The following is an 11,761-nucleotide window of genomic DNA, read 5'->3' as shown; positions in this document are numbered from 1 at the left end:
GTCAGCCATGTCAACTCAAGGTCAAGGTCACAACTGAAGGTCAAAGGTTTCAGCTCTGTATCTCCTAAACTCCTTGAACGATTTTCATGAAACTTTGGTCAAATGATCACCTCATCAAGACGTTGTGCAGAATTCATGAGTCAGCCATGTCAGTTCATGGTCAAGGTCACAACTGAAGGTCAAAGGTTTCAGCTCTGTATCTCCTAAACCCCTTGAAGGATTTTCATCAAACTAGGGTCATATGATCGCCTCATCAAGAACTCATGAGTCAGCCATGTCAACTCAAGGTCAAGGTCACAACTGAAGGTCAAAGGTTTCAGCTCTGTATCTCCTAAACCCCTTGAAGGATTTTCATGAAACTTTGGTCTAATGATCACCTCATCAAGACGTTGTGCAGAATTCATGAGTCAGCCATGTCAGTTCAAGGTCAAGGTCACAGCTAAAATCAAAGCTTTTACCCTTTTACTATCCATAGCAGTGGCGGGGGATTTAGCTGTCTTTCAGACTGCCTTGTTAAAATGTGATTTACTGAGGAAACTAAGTAAGTAAAAAGTGTGTTTGATAAAAATGAATTTGGAATTAAGGATAGTTTCTTAATTAGCTTCTGTGGAAATATCACAATTTTGCATATAAATATCCTGCAATTTAGGTTTTAATGATATTTCTCCCTGTTGTAAATTTGCTTAATATTTTATGTCATATGGCCAGTTAAAATGCATGGGTTCAAATACTTAACCCTTTTCATGCTGAACAAGATTGTTTCTGCCTTTGCGACCAGTCTGATCATGATCTGCACTGTTCGCTATTCAGTCAGTATCCTATTGATAAGCACCCCTTTTAACAGTTAATGGTACTGTCCTAATAGAATGATGGACCTGTCCATTTTAGAAATAGAGTAAGGGGTAATTTCTTATTTTGCTCTAATTGAGATGAAAGCAAAAGAATCAGATTTTTATCCAATGTTTTGGAGTTATTTCCCTTGCAAATGTTTTTATAATGATACATCATTTTATCTTTATACAGATTATAACATTGTTAGTTTGATAAGGTAACGCTATAGATAACACGTACTCATATTTGTTTATGTTTTACATTTCTGTATGATGGACTCAGATTTTATTTTGTGTTATAGTGATAAATGATAGCAAGCTTTCAAGCCTACAAATGTGCAGAACTACCTTAATAGAAATATTATAATAATCTATGATTTACACCTGGTAAGGTGAATAGAATCTTACTACCAGGCTATAGAGGATACTTGTTTGTTTCAGAGTAAGATCGAAATATATTTCACCGAGTGAACACTATAGTGCAATATTTTCACGAGTGGCGCAGCCACGTAAAAATGTAAATTATAGTGTTCACGAGTGAAATATATTTCGATCTTACACTAAAGCAAACAAATTTTCTATTTATTTTATGCATTTTTGTGCCCCCCCCATGAGTGGTGGGGGCATATAGATTTGCTCTTGTCCGTGCATCCGTCCGTCTGTCCTTGTGTCCGTCCAAGCTCACATTTGCATACTTAGGTGGCTATAGGAACAATAGGTAACTGTACTTTTTCTTTGATGTCATTCATTCCGTAAGGCTTTTATGTGGCTATTTTTCTCTTACGTGGCTATAAGAAGAATAGAGAGAACAAAAGAGTAGCCACATAAGTATCCATATGTAGGAACGTCCGTCTGTGCGTCCGTCCGAAGTTTGTGACGCGCCTAGCTCAAAAAGTATTTGATATAAATTGATGAAACCTTGCGGGAGTCTTTATCATGATATGAGCTTGCGCACCTCCTATTTTTCGTCTGGCTCAGCCCCCTATTTTTAGAATTATGGCCCCCTGAAATAGTCAAAAATGCACATTTTCACCTTGTGACACGCCTAGCTCAAAAAGTATTTGATTTAAATTCATGAAACCTTGCATGAGTCTTAATCATGATATGAACTTGCGCACCTCCTATTTTTCATCTGGGTCTGCCCCCTTATAGAGTTGTGGCCCCTAAAATAGTAAAAAATGCACATTTTCACCTTGTGACGCGCCTAGCTCAAAAAGTATATAATATAAATTGATTAAACCTTGCATGAGTCTTTATCATCATATGAACTTGCGCACTTTTTGAGAATCTTAGTGTTTATTACAGAGTTGTGGCCCTTGAAATAGCCAAAATAGTGGATTTTTTGTTTGTGATGCTCATAGCTCAAAAAGTTTATGGTATAGAATAATGAATCCTTTTCATATTTTTTTTTGAGGCTATACCCAATTAAGAATGCAAAGATTTGAATTATTTTCCCTTATTTGTGACAAATGTACTAGTGGGGGGCACACCCTGTGTCCTACAGACACATTCTAGTTAATGTTTTATCCAAATTATATCCACGCAATTTCACATGCATCGTATCATAACGTCAATGTGGTGACTTCAGCATATCTTTGTAGAAAAAACTATAAATAGTTCTATTACGTTTCCTGATTTCTTTTACATTTCATTATCATAATGATAAAATGTAAATATTTATGATACTTTTATTATTACTATACAGCTTTACCTTTACTGAAGAATGTTTTGCAAGGAATTTCCTATCACTTATAATTCATATCATTTCGCATAAAAATGTAGTTCCGTACCAGTGAAAAATAAAAATGATATTTTCCCTGTTTGAAACAGTGAAAATATCAATTTTATTTCACTGATAAATTTCAGTGTTTCACAGAAGAGCATAAAATATAATGGTTTATTCTAATGTTATCCAAATTGTTTTCCTATTAAACAAAGAAGAATGAAAATGGTGTTATCATGAAACAATTCACTGTTTGTATGTCACAATTATGACATCATAATGTTGAATATCATAGTTGCATGCTAGAAAAGAAACAAATACAAAACAGACAAATATTTTGTTGATGTTATCATGGTTGTACATAATAATCCTTAAAAACATGTTAGAATCAAAATACTACATATCAGACTGTGATTTGTTGTTGAATTAAATCATTGTTGTTGAGATGCGTACTTTTATATCACAAGGGCTGTGCTCTCATGATAATTATAGTTCCTTTGCATCAGAAGTCCAAACAAGGATTTTATTTTACAACAAATCACTGTGTATTATTTCTTTAATATTTCATTCCGTTGTAGTACTGTCTCCAGATGCACATAATTATAATAAGAAAACAAACTGAAAAGTATTTTGTTCAGCCATCATCATCATCATCAAGCATCAATATTTTACCTACACACACCGCCCGCTTAGCTCAGTAGGGAGAGTGTTGATCTACGGATCGAGGGGTCACAAGTTTGATCCTTGGGCGGGACGTATGTTCTCCGTTATGATTTGATAAAAGACATTGTGTCTGAGATCATTCGTCCTCCACCTCTGATAATTCATGTGGGGAAGTTGGCATTTACCTGCGGAGAACAGGTTTGTACTGGCACAGAATCCAGGAACACTGGTTAGGTTAACAGCCTGCCATTAATGACTGAAATACTGTTGAAAAATGGCGTTAAACCCAGAACAAACAAACAAATATTTGACTTACAAACCTTCTTCTCTGAAACTACTGGTTGATGTCATACCAATTGTTTTCTGAAGCATCCTGGCATGGACCGCCCTCTAGTTCGTTCGAATGGCTCTGCCTGGTAACTTTTAGGGGCTGCTAGTGCTTAAAGAAAAAACTTTAAAATGACTTGTTTTAAAAGAACCACTTGATGGATCATTAGCAAACTTGGTCTGTAGCTTCCTTTTACAGATCTCTATTAAGTTTGTTCCAATGGTTTGGCTTGGCTTCTTTCCAGAGCTTAAACAGAGAAAAAAATCTTCAAATGACTTCCCATGAACAATTTCAGCCACACAAACTTGGACTGGAGCATACTGGCATGGACCTCTCTCAGATTTGTTCAAATAGTTCAACTAGACACCTTTTAGGGGCAGCAAGAGTTAAAAATTTAAAAAAAGCTTTCAGTGACATCGTCTGCATCTTCTTACCTATTGATGGATCTTCACCAAAGTTGATCTGTAAAATCCTTCATAGACATTTCTGTCATATTTCAAGATGAAAGTGTTTCATGCTAAACAAACTTCAATTAATTGTTGCACTTCATAAAAATGTATGTCAATATATTTTCAAAGGTCAATGTCAGGAGGGCATGTTTAGGGCCATCGTGACCTTCTTGTTCAGATAAGTCTAGCTAAAGAACAAGCACAACCCGGTTTTTTCCATGGCTGAATTTTGTTGAATATCTTGGTGTTTTGAACAAATGATGGTTTTGTCTCGTTTTACAACATACATGTAGAATAAATATTGATGTGAAATATGTAGAACTACCTAATACCTTAATATAGGATGACATCCAAATAATAAACGTGTTTTTGTGCACCCGGTTTCCCCCATATTTTTAACAGGACACTAAGGTATTTGTCCTTGTCTATCTGTCCTTCTGATAGTCAGTTAGTCCAACTTAGTGTTATGCATAACTCAAAAAGTGTTAAACCTAGAATCATCAAAACTGACAGGATTGTTATTCAGTATGTGAAGTTGGGCACATGTGTTTTAATTGGGATTTCACACAGCTAGATTAGAGTTATGTCCCTTGACTTACTTAAAAGTATGCATATAGTGGCAATAGTGGGAGCACCATTGTCATGTAGACGCACATCTCGTTAAACATATTGTTTGGTCAGTGCATTAAGTCATGTGTTCAGAGCTTGTACAGTTGTGTTGAAGTATTTTTCAGTATTAACTAATAAAGAGTATGCTTTGAATACAGGAAATATTTATGGTTGGGTTTTGTATTCATCTCTTGTTAAACGCCCTCTCTGAAAGAGCAGGGTGTATTATGTGAACACCCGTGGCTGGCGGCGGGTGGGTGGTCATCGTCCAAAAGCATGTCCGCTCTCTCAGTCAAACAGTTTATATCCGATCTTCACCAAACTTGATGACAATGTTTGTGGGCATAATATCTCGGCCAAGTTCGATAACCAGCAAAATCACCCCAGGCACCCTTTGGTTATGGCCCTTGAATTACTCGAAAAACTGTGACTTAGCCTTGTCCGCACTCTTAAGTTGAACAGTTTTTATCCGATCTTCACTAAACTTGCTGACAATGTTTATGGGCATAATATCTCGGCCAAGTTCAATAACCAGCCAAATCGTCTAAGGCACTCTTGTGTTATGGCCCTTGAATTACTCAAAAAAACAGCAAATTTAGCCTTGTCCGCTCTCTAAGTCGAACAATTTTCATCCAATCTTCCACAAACTTAAAGATAATGTTTGTGGGCATAATTTCTCAGTCAAGTTCGATAACTAGCCAAATCGCCCAAGGCTGTCTTAGATTATGGCCCTTTAATTACTCGAAATCTATGAATTTAGCCTTGTCCGCTCTCTTATTCAAACAGTTTTCATCTGATCTTCACCAAACTTGCTGACAATGTTTTTGGGCATAATATCTCGACCAGGTTAGATAACCAGCCAAATTGCCCCAAGCACTCTTGGATTATGGCCCTTGAACTGCAAATACTGCCATAAGATTTAAGAGAGCATGAAGAAAAGGGAGATATTTCACATATTGCACAGGTCTTTCTAATTTCACAGGCATGAATGATTGAAAGTTAAAGTGTAGAAGTAATTAATAAATAATTTATAATGGCTGTCTGATCAGAGCCTTGCTTCAAGTGTAATAGTAATCATGGCTGTCTAATCAGCACCTTGCTTTAATGTAAAAGAAATAGCTGTTCTCTCACCAGTGCATTTCTTCAAGTATAATAATAATAACGGCTCCCTGATGGGCATCTTACTCAAATAGCACTTAAGGCCCAGGGAAGTGTACCTTGCTTTAAATGTTATAGAAGGAATGGCTGTCTCACCAGCGCCTTTCTTCAAGTGTAATGGGAATGACTCGCTTATCAGCACCTAGCTTCAAGATGTAACAATAAAAATGACACTCGAACCAGCACCTTGCATCAAGTGTACTAGTCAAAATGGCTCGCTGATCGGCACCTTGCTTCAAGAGGTATGATAATATTGACTCTGATGATCGGAACCTTGCTTCAAATGTAATAGAAATAATGACTCTCTGATCAGCTACTTGCTTTGAAGAGTAATAATGGCTAGCTGATAAGATCCTTGCTTCAATTGTAATAATGGATCTCTGGCCAGCTCAGTGGTTAAAGTCTAGTAGTAATAGTAATAACAGGTGTGATCAGCTCGTTGGTTCAAGTGTGATAGTAATAATAATTCTCTAATCAGCACTTTGGTTTAAGTGTAATTGTAATAGTAATAATGGATCTCTGATCGTTGCCTTGCTTCAAGTATAATAGTAATAACGGCTCTCTAATCATTCACTTGCTTCAAGTGTAATAGTAATAAAAGCTCTCTAATCATTACCTTGCTTCAAGTATAATAGTAATAACGGCTTTTTGATCAGCACCTTGCTTCATGTCTAACAGTAATAACGGCTCTCTGATCGTTGTCTTGCTTCAAGTGTAATAGTAATAACGGCTCTCTGATCGTTGTCTTGCTTCATGTCTAATAGTAATAACGGCTCTCTGATCGTTGCCTTGCTAAAAGTGTAATAGTAATAACGGATCTGATCGTTGCCTTGCTTCAAGTGTAATAGTAATAACGGCTCTCTAATCATTACCTTGCTTCAAGTGTAATAGTAATAACGGCTCTCTGATCAGCACCTTGCTTCATGTCTAACAGTAATAACGGCTCTCTGATCGTTGTCTTGCTTCAAGTGTAATAGTAATAACGGCTCTCTGATCGTTGTTATGCTTCAGGTGTAATAGTAATAACGGCTCTCTGATCGTTGCCTTGCTTCAAGTGTAATAGTAATAACGGCTCTTTGATCGTTGCCTTGCTTCAAGTGTAATAGTAATAACGACTCTTTGATCGTTGCCTGCCCCATGTGATTCTGGGACGATCTGTGTATAAAAAGAATTGGAACCACTGCCTTACCCTTGCATGATCGTAAGAGGAGACTAATAGGGTCTTAACACTTGGTTTTGCAGTAACTCTATAATTCCAGCAGGTATGCAAATTTTGATTCCATACCTCATGTTTTTATTTCGATGTAAATGAGATGTGGAACCAAAATTTGTAGTCCTGTTTGGCGCCATATAACCTATACTGTGTTGGTGTGCCGTAAAACCCAAATAAATAAATTGATCGGAGCATTCCTTCGAGTGTGATAGTAATAACGGGTCTCTGATTGTTGCCTTGCTTCAAGTGTAATAGTAATGATGGCTCTCTGATCAACACCATGCTTCAAATATTATATGAATAACAGCTCTCTGATAAGCTCCTTGCTTCGAGTGTAATACATTTGTAGTAATAATGGCTTGCTGATCATTACCTTGCTTCAAGTGTAATAGTAATAATCTTTGCGTCAACCTGTCCTTATCATGTCGTATAATTAGAAAAGAAAACTACATGTACTTTTTTTTGCAGTAAGTCCATAATTATGCAGAACTGAATTAAGACACAAACACATGTAGACTCTTAGCTAATATTGTTTTGTTGTTAGCAAACCTCTTTTTCAGTTAGCAGGTTGAGTCGTGCACTGAAGATTACATGTAAACTAAATAAGAAAGAAATTATGTCATAAAATCTCTGATACAACTGGAACAAAGTGAAAATACGGGTATATTTCCAAATGCTTCAGCTCGACAGATGCCTACCGTTTAAAAAAGTGGTTTGATATTTAAAACAAAATGAAGAGCTGTTCAAATGCATGTATTTCAAACCAACTGTGCAGTTCAACAAGTGCAGACGCCTTTATGCTTTCGTTGGATAAACGGCAGTGCGTGTTAAAAATCTGAAGAAGTCCATGCCAGGCAGATGGGGGCATCACTTTTAGCTCGAATATGTGAAATAATAAAAGGTTTTGCTGTCGTCCATTTTATTGATGACTGCGTTACTAAAATACTTTTTTACACACGGCTTCATTATCAGATGACCTCAAAGGGCAAGTTAATTAATTTTCTTTTTGCCGAAAGTATGCCCCATTTTAACAAATAAGGTTTGGTAAGCAGGTCTCTTGAAACTCATCTACAGAGCAGGTTTCTTAGGCGTTTTACGAAAGTTTAGCACGTAAACTAGTGTCTCAAAAACTTACTAACCTGCAAGCTTAGCTCAATAGGAGGAGCGCCGATCTACGGATCGCGTGGTCGGGGCGGAACGTATGTTCTCCGTGACGATTTGATAAAAGACATTGTGTCTGAAATCATCCGTCCTCCACCTCTGATTCATGTGGGCAAGTTGGCAGTTACCTGCATAGAACATGTTTGTACTGGTGCAGAATCCAGGAACACTGGTTAGGTTAACTGTCCGCCGTTACATAGCTGAAATACTGTTGAAAAACGGCGTTAAACCCCAAACAAACAAAAACAAAAACTAATTGACGAAATGTTTTACACTCCACTCAGATCTTTGTTAACACGAGATGACCTTATGCGGCAAGTTTCATTCAAGCATGTGAATTGGTTTCTCGGGATGATTTCAAACTCTTCGTCCGTCTTTGGCATCATGAAATGACGTACCATTCTGAACCAGGTTCCGTATCTCCGACTTACAGCTTACGAGGGACTCCTGGGATCATCCTGTACCAAAGCTGGAAAGTCGCCACATGACCTATAATTGTCTCGGTGCGACGTTAAGCACAAGACACAATTATTTAATCTTTGGTAAAGGTTTTCTGCGTAAGCTAGTATTATGAGGAAGGGGAGTATTGTCAGTGTGCCTGTTGTGTCCAAGACCCGGGAGACGTGTAGTGTTTGAAAACTGTCCGTCTGCCACACTTCCTTTTGTACTTGACACCTACAACTTTGATCAAATTCAGTTGAAATTTTGTAAACATCTTCAGCATAAAAGTGAACATACGTATATTCCTAGGGCTGTTTGGTTGAAGTTGTTCCTCTGTTTTGAGTTTGACAGTATTTAAATACTGTATAATACATGCATATGTATACCATGTGTACTCAGCCCTAGAGTTTCTGTAAGATTCAGATGAAACTTGTTTTTACATCATCGTGAGCATGTTGTCCGAATACGTTCAGTATTGCTGGTGTACTTGGAGTTTATGATAGTTTTCTATCAAGCATTTACACAGGCAATGTGCCATACGATGTTGACAACGTTCTTGTTTTTTTTAACCAATAGACAAGTAGATCCTGGACGTTTTAACACGTGATGAAATACCGGTAGGGTCAACATATGTCACTCGGATAATAGTCCTTTCGTGCTGAAAATTAATGTTTTCTTTTCATCTTAATGAACCTTAAATTGTTTAATTATTATATCAGCGGCTATAGTTAGGAATTCCGTTCAAAATGCAAACAAGAAATAAAGAACATTCGATACTGGTCAGAAGTGTTATTAATACCCATTGACCATAGAGACAAATTTCTTTACTGCGTTTGTCTCTAATAACACATGTAAATATTTCCATTTAGAACAAAGAACGACTTGCCCATTGCTTACACAGGAATAAGACTTAATGTCACAAAAAATGTAGATTATAGACAAATATAACACGCTAAATATAAAAATTCTGTCATAAGTTTATTTGTATTGGAGTAAAATTACTTCTAAACGGAGCAATTACTTGGTAATTAGGGTTTCAAAAAAAGTTATGAAACATTTGTAAATTCTGAATGGAGGGTTATTGACAGAAATGAAAACGTATCTCGGCACTCAAAGGTCGTACAACCCCGATTTTTAATAAACTTTAATTACTTTATGAAAGGCGAGGACTTGAATGAAGCCTGATGTAAACAGTGATAGTGGCATAAAATATTTACACGTTTTACTAGTCTGTGAAAAAATAGGAGCAGGGAATCATGGGAGCTTGGAATGCTAAATATAAAAAAGGTGAGTGCTTCCTGTCTTTTTTTTTAAATGAAACTACTTAGAGAACAGTTTTTCTTTACATGATTTTTTTTTTTGCGGCCAAATGTGTTCCATGCCGTTTACGCGCCGACGTCTATGCTGCCATTATGATCATACTGTTCGCGAGTTGGGTGCATTGCTTTACGCACTATATAATGTGCGAATTTCATGCCAAATTTCAAATGAACCAAGATATTTGACATAAATGATTAATGGCAAATCTACCGTTTTTTACGTTACTGTGCGAAATGGTCAACAACGCCAACGCCGTTTGTAACTTAAACAAGGCTCTAACTGAATCAATAAGTATGTTGACATATGGTCACAGGTCTGTGACGTATCCACATAGAGAACCGGATAAATAGCCTACAGACATAAATAAGGGACAACAAACGGATAAAACTAATAAAGCACCATTAACTTTATTAAAAATGTTATTTTCTGTGCATGTGAAAAGGCTTTATTTCTGTTAATACGGACACCAAGGACCACATTTCCTGGCAATGGCAATAAAATATCCTATTCGTGATGGAATTAATGAAGAGATTGATATCTTTATAGATTATTCAACTTACTGAGAATACACGTGATTTTAACATGCACGAGTAATTGATAAAAGATGTCAAAGTTGGACACATCGATTTTTTTTATACCTAATGATGATACAAGAGCAATAGATGTTTTCTTCAATTGTTTTTATCCGACCATATGGAATACCATACTTGTGCAAGATAGTGTAAATTGGCAGTTCTAAGTGCATGAGAGAGAGAGAGCTGCTCTTATCGGGGAAAATATTCATGCTAATAATTTCAATGGAATTATAGATGTGTTTAGATTTCTGACTGTTTTGCAATAAGGAAAAATCGAGACGTGCGCTTCTGAACTGTTGCTTGTAAACGCGTTAAGTTGACGCGCTTGATACTTGTCCCCAATCGTTACAAGTTCTGTTTGAAATGTCATTGACACGCTAATAAAACTTGGATCGATTTCCTTTTTTCTAATTTGTATTAAATGGAGTGAAAACAATTAAACATTTCAACTGACATGTCATCCAATTTAAGACCAGTCGGCATGAAAGATTCACTTGCGACTAAAATAGAATTTTATGTTGCTTTTTGGCAAAATACCGTATACGTTTTACTCTGGACGAATTTCTGTAACAATTAGAGAATTTTTTGTTTAATCTAATGGACGAGAACTTGTTTTTATCCGACAGCATTGGGGGACAAGATCAAACGTTTATTATATTATATGAAAGTTTTCATTGTCAGTGTTGCTGGAAGAAAAGACGGATTAGGAAATCTCGCAGCGTCTTTAAATATGGCTTGAAGCCATTCAGTATTTGACGCCTCTAAGGATACAGGAATAAAATTGTTACGTAACTTTAAAGCCGGCTTTTCAGTCACAAAATATGTACATGTTATCTGAAAAAGGGTTTATTCAGTGATGCGGTGAACACCAGTTTTGTTTTTCCCTTTTACTAGTAGACTGTTTTTGGTGAAATCTCTGGGAATAATAGTGCTTATTCATTTTCTTTAAAAAGTGAAATATTAGCAAATGATAAAATTATTTAACGAAATAAAAGGAACAATTAACTATTCATTAAATGCAAGTTATGGAATTATATTATCGTAATGATCTTATTGAAGACGGTAAGTAGAAGTTTGTTTTGTCGTTTAAAAGCAAATATATAGTAAAATGATAAAATAATGATTGATGTTTAATGATTGGTATACAAATATGACAATGTTATATTTAATCCGTATTCAATGATTATTCTATAATAGTTGAAGCGCTTAAGGCATCCGATCCAATCATTCAGTGACTTTGATCTTGATTTTAAAGAGAATTTCGTCAAAATTGTACGAATTCGAATATTGT

General features: G+C 36.2%; 1 protein-coding gene across 1 annotated transcript in view; it reads left to right on the top strand.

The window, feature by feature from the left end:
- The first annotated feature begins 9,816 nt into the window (after window positions 1-9,816).
- The window catches only part of LOC123559974 (F-box/LRR-repeat protein 7-like), a 33,337-nt gene continuing 31,392 nt past the window's right edge, over window positions 9,817-11,761 (top strand). Inside the window, exon 1 of the mRNA XM_053552220.1 lies at window positions 9,817-9,862. Within this exon, the coding sequence (XP_053408195.1) occupies window positions 9,832-9,862 (31 nt within the window). The 5' untranslated portion in view covers window positions 9,817-9,831. The remainder of the gene's footprint in view (window positions 9,863-11,761) is intronic.

Source organism: Mercenaria mercenaria, chromosome 10, assembly GCF_021730395.1.
Source record: "Mercenaria mercenaria strain notata chromosome 10, MADL_Memer_1, whole genome shotgun sequence".
Classification (NCBI taxonomy): Eukaryota; Metazoa; Mollusca; class Bivalvia; order Venerida; family Veneridae; genus Mercenaria; species Mercenaria mercenaria.
This window is presented reverse-complemented; position numbering and strand designations above follow the sequence as displayed.